Source organism: Wyeomyia smithii, chromosome 3 (assembly GCF_029784165.1).
Source record: "Wyeomyia smithii strain HCP4-BCI-WySm-NY-G18 chromosome 3, ASM2978416v1, whole genome shotgun sequence".
Lineage (NCBI taxonomy): Eukaryota > Metazoa > Arthropoda > Insecta > Diptera > Culicidae > Wyeomyia > Wyeomyia smithii.
In genome coordinates this window covers 247,032,647-247,051,487 of record NC_073696.1, presented here as the reverse complement: position 1 = coordinate 247,051,487, position 18,841 = coordinate 247,032,647, and the positions used below count along the sequence as shown (strand labels likewise).

Below are 18,841 nucleotides of genomic sequence, written 5' to 3'. Positions count from 1 at the left end.
GCCAATACGAACCCGTGGGGTGACGCCTACAGGATCGTAATAGTCAAGACCCACGGCAACTGCAGAGCGATCACCAGCGATGTTAGAGCGTATCACTCTTACGTCCGACGTTCCAGTATCTTAGACACAGACCAGGGATAGTCGCTCAACCTGCCGAACATCCAATCAGTGAGAAATGGCAGCCGTATCGAGATCGAGGGAGAGGTAAGGGTTACGAATGGAGAACTTTTCATGATCACCAACTCCCTAAATGTGGGCAAGGCACCGGGACAGGGTGGCATAAATGGCACCCGGGCTGTTACGGGCTGTCATGCAGCGGTGCCTGGATGATCGTCTCTTCTCTGTAAGGTGGAAGCGGCAGAAATTGATCTTACTGCCAAAGGATGCGAAACCACCAGGGAACCCATCGGCATACACGCCTATCTGCCTGGTGGATACTGCGGAATCAGCCTCTACAGACTGGTGAAGTACACGGCGGGTGTAAAAGGTATGGTAAGTAACCACTTCGGTTTCCGAAAGGGCAGGTGCACGCTGGAAGCTACCTCTTCGTCACCAAGACACCGAAGGTAACACCCCAAATAAGAGAAGCGGCGCACGCTATTGCGCAATCGTCACGCTTGACGTGAAAAATGCGTTCAATAGCACCAGTTGGTACTCCATAGCGCTCGTGCTCAGGAGCATCCATGTACCGGAGTCGTTGTACAAGATTATGGAAAATTACTTCCAGAATCGAGTACTTGTTTACAACACGGAGGAGGGTCAGAAGTGCGTCCCAATTACCACAGGAGTCCGATGTTGTGGAATGTCATGTATGACGGTATCTTAAAACTCAAGTTTCCTGTACGAGTTGTGATCATAGACTTAGCAGTTGACATTATTTTTTTCTTTGTGTGGACTCATCACTGCGACCAGAGACATTTGATCTATTTTGATATTGCCCAGGTGTTTTCTGTATTCCGCACTTCATATTATTGGCAGTATCACCATTGAAGTGAATGATACGCTTTTTAATTTTTTTTATATCCGTGCTTGTGTGTGAGAGTTTACCCTTTCGTTTCAAGCTCTCTCTTTCTATCCTACCAATATCGCCAAATTACAATTTCCTGAACTGCGGTTACACCTAACGTTCCTCTCCGGCCAGGTTTATTCTAAGAGGGATTTATTATGTCAAGAGGAAGGAGTCTTATCGAAACCTCGTTCCTAGTGCCAATATCGCCAATTACAATTCCCTGTAGAGGATAAATATTCCTGAGATCAGTTTTTAAGAAGAACTCATTTTGTCAAGAGGAAGGAGTCTTATCGAAACCTCGTTCCTCCAGCCAAGACCGCACCATAATTACAATTTCCTGAAGAGAACTATTATACGTTACTCAGAACAGTTTTATTATAAGAGGAACTTTTTTTGTTAGGATGAAAGTCAGCAAGGGTACTATAGAATTCAGCTTGAAGAAAGGGTATGTAGTGGGGAGCCTGAGAATAAACCCATGTTAAAGTCCTTTTGACAACCAATGGCCTGATTCTACTAAGATTCGAACCCACGACCACTCGCTTATCAAATCGGACTCTGTAACCTTGCGGCTACGAAGCTCCCTTCAGCAGTTGACATAACACCAGAGGTCTACGGCGAATCGATCGGGGAGGACGAATTGACGGCCGCTCACTGTACACGCAATGTCGAAGACCGGAGGCATTCCCGAAAACTGGAGCTAGCGCATCATAAGACGGAGGTCACGGTTGTGGATAACCGTAAATCGGAGTAACAGACGGTGGTCAGAGTCTCGGAAGCTTTTGGGTGTTATAGCCGACGACAAGCCTACGTTTTGGAGCCACGGCAACTGGGCCTGTAGGAGGGCCTCATCGGCTATTGCAGCACTTTCTCGTATGATGTCCAATAGCTCAGTGGTTTATGGCAATAAGCGAAGACATCTTGCCAGCGTGGTTTTGTCCATACTTAGTTATGGTGGACCAGTAGGGTCCAGAGCATTAAGTACTAACAGCTACCGTCAAGGAGGACAGAGAATGCTTCGACCAACGTGGCACAAGGGGCATACAAGGTACTAGAAGGTCATCCTCAATGTCCCGATAGCATTGGGAGTGGTCCAATTCCACGAAGGGTAGATGGACGCACCGACCTGTTCCGGAGGTATTCGAGTGGGTCGGGAGGCGCCATGGCGAAGTGAACTTCCACCTGACACAGATCCTCTCAAGTCATGATCAGGCAATCTCTGGACAGGCTCGGACAAGCGTGGTCCTCAATGTGTCCCGGAGAGACTACTGAACACGTCTTTTTGGTATGCCCTCGTTTTGTATGTGCGAGGAGTGATCTGTTGACCCGGGCATATGGAGCATAGCCGCCTCTCTGGATGTCCTGGAGTTGCAACGTGTGTGGCGGGTCAACCACCAACGCGCCAGTGGTAGTTAGCTGCCAGTCTCCAGGTAAATAATACTTAACCGTCGTCCCGGGAAGAAAAATACTGGAAACTGAATGGGTTTTAGAGGGTCCTGAAGGTGTTTGGAGGAGTGTTTCCTAGTTTCATCTCCACACCCTGAGTTCTTTTCTCAGGTGTCTGTTAGCAGATTTCCCCGCTAACCTGAAGAAAAAAACACACACACACAGACCGAGCTCCCATGAAGGCTTTTAGATTGCCAAAATCAAGGGCGTTTTTTTTTGTGGAACTTGGAGCAGCCCCATCAAATGTAGGTTGTACTGACCGAGAACTGCGCAATCTCGGGGACTTGAACTTGTGTCCTGGAATGAAGTAGTAGATGTACAAACGCTAGAGGGTACAGCTTGGTAGAAGCTTTGCAAAGCTTAAAGTCTCATTTTGTATTGAAGGTGGTGTAAAACGTGTTAGAAAATAAAATTCATAACCTCTTTCATACTGGAAAATTAAAAGTGAAAGTCTTTGATACCACGAAAGACAAATATAACTATACTAAGGCCTGAACTCAAAAAACAAGTATTAGACAAAAGTGTTCGCCAAAAATTTATTTTAGGTCGGTTTTTCTTGAAACTTTCAGGGAATGAACTAATACACACGGATTATGTTTCGGCAATTCCAATGAAATCAGTCATTTCAAACGATTTTTCTTCTGAGTTTGAACGTATGCAATATCCTATAGGTGGGCTATAGGTGTGACGAAGTTTGCCGGGTCATCTGCTTGTTATATAATCCTGAAAAGAAATTTAAAGGCCCAAGAAACTTTTAACAATAACAACCAACAATTTACAAAAATAAACAAATACAGTTATTTTATAATTTGATCACTGGTCTTTCATCTCGGATAGACTTTACCACGGTGAACACCTCACTGGTACAGTTAAATCGCTTTATAGCGACATCGCAAGGGACCGTCGTTATAGAGAAATATCGCAATAAAACGAATAATATTTATGAATATAGAGCAGAAGGGATCATTGAGAATGTCGCTATAGAAGTTGTCGTAATAGAGGGATTCAACTGTACGATGATTTTTGAGCATGAGGTGTGTTTCTATGATATTAGTTTTGCCTAGACATCTAAATTTGATTCAGTCACATTTATAGCGATAGACAGAAACAGTTGTATTTATATAGTTTTTTTTTGCCATCACTTGGACGGGGGCAACAGAGAAGGTTTTATAAATATAAATTTTGTAAATTCCTCACTAGGCTGTCCCAAAAAAATAGATGTTGAAAAAGTCAAGGTGCTCAACCGAAAATTGAAAGATAATGTTATTTATAGCATTTTTGTAGTACGTTTCGGCTTTCTAAAAAATTGTTTTCGGGTTGCCCAAACGTGATTTATGAAAAAATGACTTTTTCTAACACCAAACCACTCTTTTGCACTTTTTTCAATGCTGTTCGATTCCCACATTTTTTAATCCTTTTTTTTATTTTTGTGAGGCTGTTTTTGGATATTTTGCATGGTTTGGTTCAGCATAGCATTCAATTATTTGGCTCACAAAGCCCATTGTACATCGTAGAAAAGTGAATTTTGCTCATAATTTTTAGATAAAACCTTGCAAAACACATATGAAAGTTTTTTTAATAAAGAACTGAATTTTTAACTGCAAAGCGGGACTCAAGACGAAAATTTGCATGGAAAAAGATCCTAGATATCTTATCGGGGGGCTGAGATATTGACGTTTTTACATCTGATGGGAAACTGAGCAATTTCACAAAAATGTTACTATTCTGTCGTTTTTGTATGATAAATTGAATAGTGATTCAAAAGTTAATTATAGCCATAAGATATGTTCGGAGAAGTTTCAGGATGTTTAAAAATGCATCTTTTAATGTAGAAATATGGGTGATCAATTCACCAATTAGTGGGATATAAGAATTTACTTTTAATCAGATTAAGATAGACGCAAGGTACCTTCGACAAAGTTTTAGATTATCTTAAAACAAAAAACTTTTCCGAAGACATCATGTTTCTATCTCTTACATATTACGAACAACATAAAGTTTTCTATTAGAAGGCACTAGAAATGCCATTTTCCGTTCTAACTTTTTTCGCAGATTTTCCCGAATTTTTAAACCTTCGACTAAGTTATCAGCCATCTAAAAATTCGTTTGTTTTCTGAACATTGTCTTTTTTACCTTCCAAAATAAAACAGTTATTTGACATATTTGTAAAAATGCATAGTTTTCCATCACATATAAAAAGGCCAATATCTCAGCCCGATAAGATATCGAGGATCATGTAAATTTCCGTCATAAATTCCGCTTTGCAGTGAAAATTTCAGTTTTCGATCGAGGTTTTTTTATTTTTGTTTTGAAGGGTTTATCTAAAAATTATGCGAAAAATTATTTTTTTCTATGATGTTTAATGGGCTTTGTGAGTCAAATAACTGAATGTGATGCTGAGCTAAACCATGCAAATTATTCAAAAATAGCCTCACAAAAATGAAAAAATATATTAAAAAATGTGGGAATCGAACAGCATGGAAAAAAGTGGTTTTGTAGCTAAAAAAAGTCATTTTTTCATAAATCACGTTTGGGCAACACGAAAACACCTTTTTAGTAGTCGAAATGTTCTACAAAATGCTAAAAATAACATTATCTCTCAATTAAGTGCTGAGCACCCTTATTTTTTCAACATCGGTTTTTTTGCACCCTAATCCTCACTCTATTTTCTGGGCAATCTGTGGGTTTGCCAACACAGGTATCTCTATGTAATATTTATTTAATGTATCTCAGTGGCGTGAGCAAGGGGTAGATTGTTTTTTGCATTGTAAATTTCAAACCTTGAAGTACGATAACCATGGAAGTTTATTTTCTTTTTATTTATAATGCGGTGTGTGATTTTATGATATTAGTTATTTCTCAGCCTCGAGGTTAGGATGAAGGACGATGAAATCGTGGGTCATTATTTATTTTCTACATTACTATGTACATGATATTTTCAAATTCAATTTCATTCACAAAAATAATCGAACCATTTTTTCTAAACAAACACCTAGTGGTGCAGATACCTTTGTTATACTAACTATTACTTTATACATAATAGTCTAGTCAATTACAAATCGTATACCAACTTAAGTCCAATTTCAATAATGGATGAAATGAATTTAAAAGATAATTTTCAGAGAGTTAACCAAAGACGGTCATTGAATTAAAGCTTGACGTGGTTTTCGCAACGGCTATGGATGTTATCACTGGGATATATGAGTCTTATTTTCTCGCTCATAAACCAATTTTCAAATGCTGGCTAAAAGCAACTAATTTTTTTTCAAATAATCGAACGTGGGAAAACAGTGATAGAAAACAATGATGCTAATTTCCCACTAGAACAGTAAATATGCAAGTTAGTTCGAAGCAGTTTTAATTTTTTGTTTCTTCATAATCCAGGCTTGGATAGCACATTCGCTTTATTTTCAGAAATCGCAGGACCTAGTTTTATGAATCAGCATCAAGTATTTTTTACGAATTGAAACAAACTTCTACAAACCTGTTCTCGAAAAATTATAGTTCAGAATTATACAGGAAAAAAATATTACTATTGATGAAAGTTGTCAATTAAATTCTATTTCAAATGCATTATCTGAAAATGAAGGTTTTCCACGACCTTTGAGAATTTTGAACTTTCAGAGTGCAGTCGAGAACATTTTTCTTTTCGAAGGCCAAAATAAAGACTTAATAAAACTTGCAGCGATAACGAGAGGTGGAACAACATGGATACTCTGTTTGCACTTAGTGTTAAATTAGAAAGCAATATTTATATCTTACATGAGCATAGTGTATCATATCATAGAGATAATTGACTTTTAACCTGCGCACACTAGTAAACGTATATAGCCATGTAGAGTTGCTTTAGTTTCATCCAAACTGTAAATCATCGCATCTCGATGTTCACAATTTTCTAACACTTTTTCCTTATTTTGCCGATTATGTTCACCAGCTACTTTAGATTCCTGGTCACGAGTGAAAAGTATATTCAGAACCGAATTCAAAACATAAAATAAGTGTTCAACTGAAGATTTTTCCAGCTGTTCAAAACGTAGCATTTCAAACAAAACAGCGAATTATTTTTTTTTTTTTCTCAACGGGTGGCACTAACACATTTGTACGTAAATAGCGCTATACATCTTTGGTAAAGCTTTTCAAAATATCTGCATCGCTAATTGTGTTACATTTGCACACTGTGGGATCTGATTTTGCTTCAATGCTTGGCGCCAGGAAGCTGTAAAAGTTTCTTATTTTTCGCAAATCTGGGTTCAACGTACAATTTAATATATCTTTAAAAAAAAGTGAGGACGGATGCTTCGGAAGCCATAAAAGGGGCTGAGGAAGCATTGCTGTTTCCTCTAAAATTTAATCCAAATTTTTAAGAAAAAGCTAAAGGGTAATTTATTTACATCAGTTAAGACGCACTACGAAGTGTGTAAAAATTATGCGAATGCAATTATGCAAATCTATGTCAATGATTGTTGATTTTCTTTGAGAAATAAATAGCGATACGAAAAAAAAAGGAACAGAGAAGAAGAAAGAGCAGGGATAGAGAGAGAAAAATTACTCAGAAAGTAGAATATCCCATGTCTAAAATATACTTTGGTCAAATCTCTACAGTTCAAGCAACCAATAAAAAATCGCACCCAGTATGATTTTCAAAGAGCTCTGGGGATTTCATTCGAGCATGCGAACAACAAAATCGGAATATGCGCTCTGTAAAAAGAGTGTTTTTTGTAATTTTTTTTCGTTCGGTTCTGATATACTACACATATAAACAACATATTTACACATACAAACGTACAGGCACACATACACAAACATTCAGAAATTGTTCAGTTCACCGACCTGTGTCGATTAGTATACAACACATGGCCCTCCGTGCCATTCATTTTGCCTTAAAAGTTAAATGTCTCATATAAAAAATACTCTTTGATCAATAATTTAAAATCTAAGCCACTAATCAAAAATCCACTCGGTAGCATTCTGGGGGAGCACAGTAGCTTTCGTTTGCGTATAAGATTATCAAAATCGGATATTGCGTTCTGTAAGAAAGCTGCGTTAGTATTTTGCGGCACATGCATACAGACAACACACATACACACAAACACACACACACACATACATACGAACCTTGGTTCTATTTTGCGTTTTTCGACCGATCTTATAACCTTTGTTTAGTATAAACAAAGGTAAAAAGGCTTCTCAATTTATTTTGAATCGACAATGTCCGGTAAGTAAATCTTTAATTTGTTTATATTTGGAACCTGGATCGGTCTGCACATGCAATTAGATTGAAGATTAAGCCAATGACTTAGCTATTCCTGGCCAAAATGAATAAACTTAGTATTAGATCGTTCCGTCAATTTCCTAACATTTTTCGCCTATGGATATTTTAGTAGTGTTTTAATAAAAGTTGTAATTTGTTTGCAGTGAACTGTTTTTGGGTAGAATACATAAAGCCCCATCTATGTAACATGGTAATGTTAATATTTGTTTGAAACTATGGCACATTTGAGAGAACGCGATTGTCGACGTAAACTAAATGGCACAGCAACGCAAGCCGGGTGCCACCTACTGTATAATAAATTATGATTCTAAAAGTTTGTGTATCATGGCAAACAACCTCAAAACTGTTTCCATATTTTTATCCTTGAAAATAATTGTTTTATTTTGTTTTTATGGTAAAAAAATATAATCAAAGAACCTCCCAAGTGCGCGTGATGGTACTGCTGTATTATAATATTTTAATAAGTCACAAAAGTAGCGAGACTACAAAAGAAACGATAGTATTGCAAATGAAATCTGACTTATTCCTGAGCATGAACTCGCCAAACCAAATTCATTAAATTTGCATCGCCATATAAAGCCAATCAGATCGAGCACCACGTCCTAGCAGCGCCCTCAGCAAGACGGTCCACAACGCGACACCCAACCGAGTTGCAAGCTCATATTTAATGCAATTGCGCTGTCTACCAAAATGTGGAACATTCCCTCTCTTCAGCGCTGCACAGCTGGGTGGTAGTGAATTCAAATTTCCACTATTTGCCGGCTTGGTGACAGATTCCAAACCATCCAATTCTGCTTTCGAAGGAATGTCGTAGCCGCTTGCACCTGCACCTACTCTTACACCGCTTGGTAAAAGATGTTACTTGACGATATGTCTGCACGGTACTTACCTAACACTATCGCTAACGTTTTCGTCGCCTTCCGCTCCTTTTTCGCCGAGGATTTTTCCCGCTTTTTCTTGGATGCCTTATTCACCTTGTAGATCGTAAATCTGCTGCACGTTCCGCACCGGCAGACCGGTGTAAGTAGAAGTGGTTCAACAAGTTTTACCATATGGAAAGAAAGATAGAAAGTTGGGAAAGGATTTCCTTAGTTTCGTGTGATTTTTATGCATGAATTTGGAATGACATTAAATTGATACGGTTTCTTTTTTGATTCGATTGCTCGACAATCCGTACCACATCTGGGCACAGATTAAATCATGTTAATTTGGTAAGATTTTTTTTTTAATATTGTCGCTTCAGGACCGTTCGTTTTGCATGAATAAATTTAATATTTGCAGTAGTAAATTAATCAAAACCTGAACCACAAGACCGCATAAAACAAACATAAAATATGACTAACGCCAGCAATTTTGCAATGACAGGATTGACCCAAATTCAAGAGATATTTCACCATCCTAATCGGACTCCACTGCTACGAAACACGGCACCGTAAAAAACGAACATCTACGCATCAAAACTCCCCCGCCGTCAGTCCTGGAAACGATGGGCAGTGAAAAAATAATAACGCAAATACAAAAACAAAAAAAAACCTCCTCACCGCAGCTTGACTCTAATAAATGATGTCCTGTTTCGAGCAGAAATTATGACAGTCATAAAAAAGGCAAAGGATTAGGACTCATCCTTTATTCAAGAATATTTGGGCGTAACGTTAAGATTCATATTGAAGAGTAGAGCAGCAGAGGTACCCCCTAGGGTACAAATCAAATGCAGCACTACCGCTCTCTACTCACTTATTCCTACAGTTGGCCGAGTGAGAACTCGAACGTGCTTTTGATGGCCTTTGCGCGCCTTCCGTTATGATGTAAATTTTTGCTCCCCACGGCCATCATCTGGATAAGAGGTGTGAAAACCGTCTGGGTGACATGTCCAAATGTTGATCAATAAAAGTGAAACTTTTACGCTTCATAATATTTTATTCCGGGCATGGCTGCTTTTATAGCCCGGCCGGAGCTGAGTGATGGACCGACAAGAATGTGTTCATATTTTATCGTCGAAATTTACTGAACATTTTTGCGAAATGGCTACTTTGGGGTACTTGGCAGACGGCTTAGCACGTGTGTTAGATAGGAGAGTTCATTTAATAACGTGGGTGAGCATTATTTGGCAGCTAACAAAGTTCGCACTTTGCGAATAAACTTAGATTTGTCAACTTGTATTAACTTTCGAATGTATTGCTGCGACTTTTACTGCAAGTTACAAAAACAATCGTCTCTGTAGAACTGTGTGTATAAAAAATTTAAATTATTTGCACAATTTATTTACCCGTGAATTAGACCCAATTGTTGGGTTGTTTAATGTTTTCATAATCATCATGAGATATTTGTCATCCTAATAATGTTCATTCTTATTTAAGCCTTTTACAATTTTTAAGAAATTGGTACTTAGTTTCACCAGTTCTTGTAGTTCAGTGTAGCAAGTGTACAATTGTATATGTGGGAGAGAGGCCTTTGCCTTAGATTCCACTGTCTGGTAGTGATATTATGAAAAGAAGATAGTGCAGGTGTCTTTTATTTCTGCAACTGTTTTAGTTACAGAATCTAGAAGGTGATCAATTACTCAAAATGTAAATACGAACCGAAACAGTTGGCAACGACCTATCTAACGAAATAAGAACGACGACTGAACTGTAGATCACTGAACGTCCTGGGTGGCGACCAGATCCAACAGGATCTGCCCAAACATCGCCACTTCGACATCGTTGCGCTTCAGGAACTTTGTCGGAAAGGTGAAAGTACAAATAAAATACAAACAGGCACGAAACGACATTACCACGATTCTCAGACGAAAGAAGCGCCAGCAAGGGGATCATGTACTTGATGAGCTCGACCTGCTGTCTTGTGCCAACACAGGATATGTGCCGCAATATGACCCTGACCAAGGAGCACCAGCAGTAGATGACCGAGTACCAGTACCATGAAATTCGTTGTAAGATCGGGAAGTTGAGGAACAACAAGACCTTTATCCAGAAGAGTTGTAGACCAGTGCCAGGCGGGTTTCATGTGAGCCCGCGCCGCCATGGACCAGAACTTTTCAATCTGACAGCCGCAAGGTTACAGTGTCCGCTTTGATAAGCGGGTGGTCGTGGGTTCGAATCTTGGTATAATCAGGCCATTTAGTTGTCAAAGGACTTTAGCATGGGTTTATTCTCAGCCTCCCCCCCACGTACCCTTCCTTCAAGCTGAATTCTACAGTGCCCCTGTTGATTCTCCTTCTAACTAAAATAAGTCTTTATTATAATAAAACTAGTGTGAGCAACGTATGACAGTTCTCTCCAGGGAATTGTATCTGGGCGGTGTTTCTAGGTTAACAGAAAAAAAATATGGTGATACTCTCAAGTCCCAAATGATTGAACAGAAAGAACAGCAAACGGTTAATGCCGTGCAATATTGTCGGTGTTATCCGTACACCGGGCATAGATACGAGGGGCATGATTTTCACAAGGTCGGGTCAGCTTCTGGGCTTCGTGGATAGCTATGACATTATAACACATAACTTTGCGACGGTTAAGGAGACCTACGTCCAACTGAAAGCCGAAGCGTTGAAAATGAAATGCATGCGAGCGAAAGGCCCCAAGGAGAACAACATCAGCCTTCCAACTCAAATCTCCGTAGACGACAATGAGCTTGAGATGACCGATCAGTTTGTGTATTTGGGATCACTGGTAACCAGGTTTAAAATTCTTCTCAATAGGTGGAAACAGCGCAGTTCAAATTCACCGCACACTACAGCATGAGCGCGTGCAGTAATTTTTTACACAACGCTTATATCTTTTGTTTTGTAATATTATTATTGTTCGCACAAAAAATTAACACATTTGTGGCTCTCCTTACAGCTGAGCGAAACAAGAGCGGTGAGTCACTCTCGTGAGAATACACATAAGTACACTGCGAAACTTAGCTCAGCTTAGATAATACAACAGAGGCAACTTTAGTTTTCTCATGGAAGAATATGATGCGGAGTGTGTGTGTAGCAAACGCATTATTTAGAACTTCACAATATAGTCATTCAGCAACTCATTTATTATTGTTCTTATAAAAGGAATTAGAATAGATTTAATAATCGCAAATAGGTTCCCGTCATAGAGGAGATTGCTACATAAATAATCCCCGACCGACCCTTCGTGCGGGTGCTAGATTAGAAGCAGGTATAGAATTTCTAGATCCGTGCGAGGCCACTAATCGTAAGCGGTCTATTTTCTGTTCTGTTTTCTTAGTCTGTTAGGTTTAGCCAGCGTCAATGACTATGCGAATTATGGACGAGTAATGCTCAAAGAAAAGGGCGATAAGTCCTATTATCAGCCGGCGCGTCTGCGTACGCATTATCATCTTATGTAGGGAAATAGGGAATGCAAATCCGGCGCTTTGTAAAACATTGTAACTATCTGAATGAATGTTGTCGTAGGCGCGTGTAAAGAAAGCCGATAACGTTCGAAACCTTTTTCCCGTTCAGGTACCGGATTAGGGGAAGGCAAATTTGACCTGACTAGGCGAATGGAAATTCTGTCGCGTTCTTATTTGTTCCCTTACGAAGATTCGGAGAATCTTCTCTCTCATTTTCTCTTCCATACGTAGGCATAGTTCATAAGATTCGAATTTGTAAATTTTGTATATATACCCGATTTGCTACCAAATAAAATCATACCACTAGCAAATACGAACTCGCACAGATCTTTCTAAATCCGAACGCTAGATTTCAGAGGTTGTCCCTTGTGTGTTTAAGCCTTTCGAATGCGAAAAGGACCTTTGCACACCGGTTAAGATAACCCGAGGAATCTAACCCTTTTAATAGAAAGACGTTCACTATTCTTAACTCCTGAAGTCGACATTTGGCGTCACTCCAGAGAGGAGCTAGTTGGTATCGGTCCTTTCTTTCAACCTTGCGACGATTCTTTCTACGGCGATCAACCTTGGAAGTCATCAGGATGATCAACCCTACGAAGCCACAGAAAAAATCATCAGAAAGCCGCTACCGCCCTCATTACTCAACGATGAGTTATTTTGTTAACAATCCTAACGGTAGTTGCCGCTTGTGCAAGGAGAAAGATTCTAAGGAAAACATGGTCGCATGTGATGAGTGCGATCGCAGATTTCATTTAAACTGTGGACACCTTAGAAGGCTACCATTACCTGAGGAACGATGGATTTGTGTTAAATGCACAAACATCGAAATGGGTCTTGCAATAATGCAATGTTTAAAGACCAGCGATACGATATCGCAAAGATTTAAAGACCATGGAGAAACTATGGCAAGAAAGATGTATTCAGTTTATCAAACGAAGACTGAATCATCACAGATTCGCTTTAGTGAAGAAGCAATTCATGTTCCAGGAGAGAACAGGCTAGCAGATCCAGAATGTTTGGATCAACTCACCCGGTACGAGGATGAGTTGGAATATAAAAACCTGCTCAATGACATCCGTAAGACTTCGAATCTAACGGGTTGCTCCAATGCACTAGACAAATTTGTGTCTAGTATAAAGGCCATGAATGAAATTCGCCTATTAAATAATCCTCAGCTGATGGAGGATATTATTGGAAAGTTTTCTTTCGGCATACAAATCTGTTGGACTAAGGAAAAGTCTCAAGTCAAAGACTTAGATGAATTAAACCACTGGCTGAAACCACATGTTGAAGCGCATGCAATGAGGCGGAGATCAAGACAACCGCCAGGAATTCCTATGTGTGCCAGGAAAAGCGCACAAGATGAACAGTCACTCAAAGACAAGGATACAACATCTGTTGTAATTTTCGGAAATCGCCAAAGAGTTGATCACCACGAATCTAATCCAAAGCCTTTAAAAGGAAATGAAGAAATATTCAAAGCAGTTAAAAGAATAAACATTTCTGAAGAATCAATAGAACCGCGAAAGGTTCTTGTTAATTCCCCAAAGATTGTGGAAAAGAAACCTGCACGAGCTAATGCCACTAAAGTATGTCCAGTAAAACAAGGCTATCAAGATTGCCAAAAATCAGAGATAAGCTCTCAAAAAGGGAAGCTCAAAAGTAAAAAGAAAGACCCTAAAATTCATCAAGTAAATGAACATAAGGGCATAAAACTCTCATCGAATAATAATAAATTGTTGAGATGTCCTTCGGTTTTAAAACGAAGACCTGGTAACATTATTAAACCGAGAGTATCACCTGCAGATGCCATCAATTCCAAAAACGGAAGATATGCTCCAGGATCACCATGGAAAATTAGGCGCAACAAACCGATAGTAAGCTACAACTACGCTGAAAACAACTTAGACACTATAAAGCAGTGTGTGGCCAGAAATGATGTTTTGAATAACTACGTTACTCGGAAGCAACGATCAGTGGAAATCATAAAAGATCATTTGATATTGAATTTTCGTCGAAATTTTACAATTGTCATGAAGGACAATGTATTCTTTGATGCAGCAATGAAATTTTGGAGCTGCAATGGTTTTAAATGTCCTGAGGAATTTTCCTACGCAGAGAATGCAATAGTTAAACATCATAATGCGGATATAAAACTCGAGAATCATCTTTTGAGCGCGGCTGTCAAGAGCCTCTATGAAAATGGGTTCAATAGTAAAAGCAAATTCCTATCGAATAATATTGAAATGCTAAGATGTATCTCAAGCCCAAAATATTCGTCGGAAATTGCAGAATCACCTAACGACAAGGTGAAACAATTTGGAAAGTTTCCAGACATGCTTTGGAACACGATACGACGAATTGGCCAAAAGGATGAACATATTGGAATATTCAGCTGCAATAGAATATCAACAAGGAAAAAAATGATGCTAGAATCCACTAAATTTAAAACATGTTCAACGCAGGATGAAGATGTTAGCAAGAACGTCATATCGCTAATAAATGTTAAAGTTGATGGAATTCAGGAAGACATCGAAGAAAGGCGCTGGATACAATGCAATGCAAGTTCAGTCGATGAAACTACGAAGAAGGTTATTGAAAAACTTACATGGCATAATAAATCGAGGATTCTCAAACTTGTTAAAACTCGTTGGAAAAAGGTTCAAGAGTTAACTTTTTTGAATCGAAGACGTATAAATTTGAAATCTTCGGCAAAAGAACGAAGTGAATGGAATAAATTGGTGGAACCGTTAAAGGTCAACGGTTGCTAATTTGAATGCTAAAGGAATACTTATGCAACCTTCCGTAAAGGTTGCAAATTTGGATGTTTTGAAGGAAAATAAAGAACAAACCCTAATACATCAAAAATTCATCAAGCTGTCAACAAACTTTGCAAGCGTTTCGTTTTTAAATTGGAGAAACGATGAGACATCAATAAAAGTTAAAATCTTCAACATAGAAGTTATAGAAAAAAATTATTTAGCGAAAAAAATGATTCTATCGCCGTAGTACATTAAGAAGAATTGAAAGCGACAACAAAAAGCTTCTCATCTGCGGAGAATTTGAAGTAAAATTGTCAGAAGTAACCGAAGTAGTAACCGAAGTCTGCCTGTGAATTAAAGGCAGTGAAATTATAAGAAGATATCCACAAATATAAAAAGTGCTAGTGATTACACGTTCAAAGGTTGAACTGTATGAAGTTAAGCCAATACCTTCGATGATTATAAAACTAAAGTATTCTATAGATAAACTCGACCCATCGGAATTGCAACAACACGCTTTGAAGACAGTAAACGCTATTGAGGCCGAAATACGATTGAACGTTATTAGAACAGTATTTTGGTCAGCCTCTTAAACAGTTCTTCCGTGGGTAAAAATCTAAAAAGAAGAAGAAAGATATATTCGTAAGCTCAATCAACAGGAATTGCTACGAAACTTCCAACTTTAAATTATCTTCCGCACTTCATCGTTTTCAACAAAACAAGTTGCCACCGAAGCCAAGATAAGTTTTCGACGCAGCTGCAAAAGTAAATGGAGTATTTTTGGACTCAATGTTGCTGCCCGGTCCAGATCAACTGACTTCATTATTTGGGACTCTTCTATGAATTCGAGAAGGAAAAATACCTGTATGTGGAGATGTTCCATCAAGTGAAAATACGCCGTGAAGACAAATGCGCAACGTTTCTTATGGCGCGACTGCAACAGTAGTAAAAAACCGGATATTTACGTCATGCAAGTCATGACTTTTGGCTCGACTTGTTCACCGAACTGCGCGCAAGCTGTAAAAAACCATAACGCAGAGAGATACTTGGAACAGTTTCCTGAAGCCATAAATGCAATAATAAAACAACATTACGTCGACGATTACGTTGATAGTTTTTGGGATCCAAAAAAGGCAAAGGAGCTTGTACAAAAGGTAACCGAAATTCATCAGTAAGGAGGCTTCCATATTAGAAACTTCTCTTCGAATAATACTGAATTGCTGAGAAGTATACCTGTAACAAGACGGTTATGCGCTGATATAAAACCGTTCCAAGATAAGAAATCTCAAATTGAGAAGGTATTAGGTGTGTATTGGAACACCAGTAGAGACATGCGAAGTTACCGATTTAATCATAATGATAAAGGAGCAGGAATCTTCAATATTGACGAAATACCTACGAAGAAACAAGTATTATCCTTGCTTATGAGTATTTACGATCCACTGGGTCTAATTTCTCATTTAGTTGTGCATGGTAAGATACTAATGCAGGAACTACACAAATATTCCAAACAATGGGATATACTTGTTCCGGATGAGCTGTATGATCAATGGCTGAACTTCTTACGTAAACTCAAACAAGCGGAAGGCTTATCGATCCCGAGATGCATTCTAACAGAGCACGCTCCGATAAAGTTACATTGACACCTCTGAAAAGGCACTTGCAGCTTGTGTATATGCTAGAACTGAAACAAGCTTTGGAATCAATACGCAGTTAATAACAGCTAAAACAAGAGTTGTGCCGATTAAACCAGTATCTATTCCACGTTTGGAACTCCATGCGGCAGTCATGGGGACAAGGCTATTAGACGTCGTTCAAAAGGAGATACGTCTGGAAATAAAATCTGCAACATTATGGACAGATTCGAAAACAGTGCTAGCATGGATAACAAATACGAAAAGAAAATATCCATCATACATTAACGTCCGAGTCGGCGAAATATTGGATACCACTGCCAAAGATCAATGGCGTTGGGTATAGTCTGAAAATAATACGGCAGATGAGGCTACTATAGAATATGTCGGAGAAATTAAATGGTATAATGAGCCAAAACACTTCGAATTACGGTTCGACGGTTGAACGTTACCCGGTAATCAACCTGTTACAGAAATAGAAGAAACCTTATTCAACGGCGAGTGTGACCTCGTAAATAAAAACGATTTCTCCGATTGGCGGAGACTACACTACCAAATTTATCATCAGATTATGGCAGAAGAGAATAAATTTCAAAGCCGCTCATCTGAGGTACATCGAAATACATTGTACAGGAAGGATCCTTCCTGATTAAGTTGAATCCGTTTTTTGACGAATTCGGCGTGATGCGATCAACATAGAGATGGCAGAAAAAACTGTCCACAACATTCAACTATTTGTCTCGATTGGGAAGCCTACGATACTGCCACTGAAAATAGCGATAGCAGCAATGTATATCTACGTTAGATACAGTCATGGCTAATCGTGAATTAAGGAGACCGCCAGAAGACGCTACACGGCTGCGAAACACACCACAGAAGATGAAGTGTAGTAATATGTTAGTAATTTATTTGAACCGTAAATGCAATATGTTTACTTTGAGAAGATGTATAATTTTGAAATAATGCGTAATAGTTTTTTGATAAATCTTAGTAGATTTATGGGGCCCAGAATGTAGCAAACGCATTATTTAGAACTTCACAATATAGTCATTCAGCAACTCATTTATTATTGTTCTTATAAAAGGAATTAGAATAGATTTAATAATCGCAAATAGGTTCCCGTCATAGAGGAGATTGCTACATAAATAATCCCCGACCGACCCTTCGTGCGGGTGCTAGATTAGAAGCAGGTATAGAATTTCTAGATCCGTGCGAGGCCACTAATCGTAAGCGGTCTATTTTCTGTTCTGTTTTCTTAGTCTGTTAGGTTTAGCCAGCGTCAATGACTATGCGAATTATGGACGAGTAATGCTCAAAGAAAAGGGCGATAAGTCCTATTATCAGCCGGCGCGTCTGCGTACGCATTATCATCTTATGTAGGGAAATAGGGAATGCAAATCCGGCGCTTTGTAAAACATTGTAACTATCTGAATGAATGTTGTCGTAGGCGCGTGTAAAGAAAGCCGATAACGTTCGAAACCTTTTTCCCGTTCAGGTACCGGATTAGGGGAAGGCAAATTTGACCTGACTAGGCGAATGGAAATTCTGTCGCGTTCTTATTTGTTCCCTTACGAAGATTCGGAGAATCTTCTCTCTCATTTTCTCTTCCATACGTAGGCATAGTTCATAAGATTCGAATTTGTAAATTTTGTATATATACCCGATTTGCTACCAAATAAAATCATACCACTAGCAAATACGAACTCGCACAGATCTTTCTAAATCCGAACGCTAGATTTCAGAGGTTGTCCCTTGTGTGTTTAAGCCTTTCGAATGCGAAAAGGACCTTTGCACACCGGTTAAGATAACCCGAGGAATCTAACCCTTTTAATAGAAAGACGTTCACTATTCTTAACTCCTGAAGTCGACAGTGTGAGTGATGCTTTTGTGATTATTTACTTCTACTTCCTCACCTTGGTGCTCCCTTCATTTGAATGCTTAAAAGACACCCTGTAAAAGCACTGCAGCGAGCTGTATTGTGTAGATATTGAGCGTAATGCCCTTCCGTGTGAAAAAGCTGAACTTAAATTATCACCTCTCAAGAGAGATATATTAGATTCCACCACAGTGTTTTTTTTTTGTAAGCTTCACAGATGCTAACGATTCGCTGCTCTTTCCAAGCAAGTACGTCGGTTTGCTTACCAGTATAAGTGCACTTGTTTTCGTAGTGAAAGATATTCTCCTACACGCTAGTGATTCTCTGAGGAGAAGCGACATGCCTGATGGTAACTTCCGAAAGCGATCCAGAGACCTTTCCAGGTTGGAAATCGTGCTTTCTTGTCCCTTCGTAAGACGCTTCGATCGAATCGGGTGTGATGGCGCACAAAGTTGACGCTGTACATAACCCTGATCAGGCCGGTAGTTTTCTATAGAATCG

At 39.0% G+C, this 18,841-nt stretch overlaps 1 protein-coding gene across 3 annotated transcripts in view; it reads right to left on the bottom strand.

The window, feature by feature from the left end:
• Positions 1 to 18,841, bottom strand: part of LOC129731693 (dopamine D2-like receptor) — a 738,323-nt gene that overhangs the window by 43,047 nt on the left and 676,435 nt on the right. For 2 of the 3 annotated variants that reach the window (XM_055691893.1, XM_055691895.1), the window contains one exon: positions 8,614 to 8,717. In XM_055691893.1, the coding sequence (XP_055547868.1) occupies positions 8,614 to 8,717 (104 nt within the window). The remainder of the gene's footprint in view (positions 1 to 8,613; positions 8,718 to 18,841) is intronic. The other variant, XM_055691894.1, reaches the window with a different exon arrangement.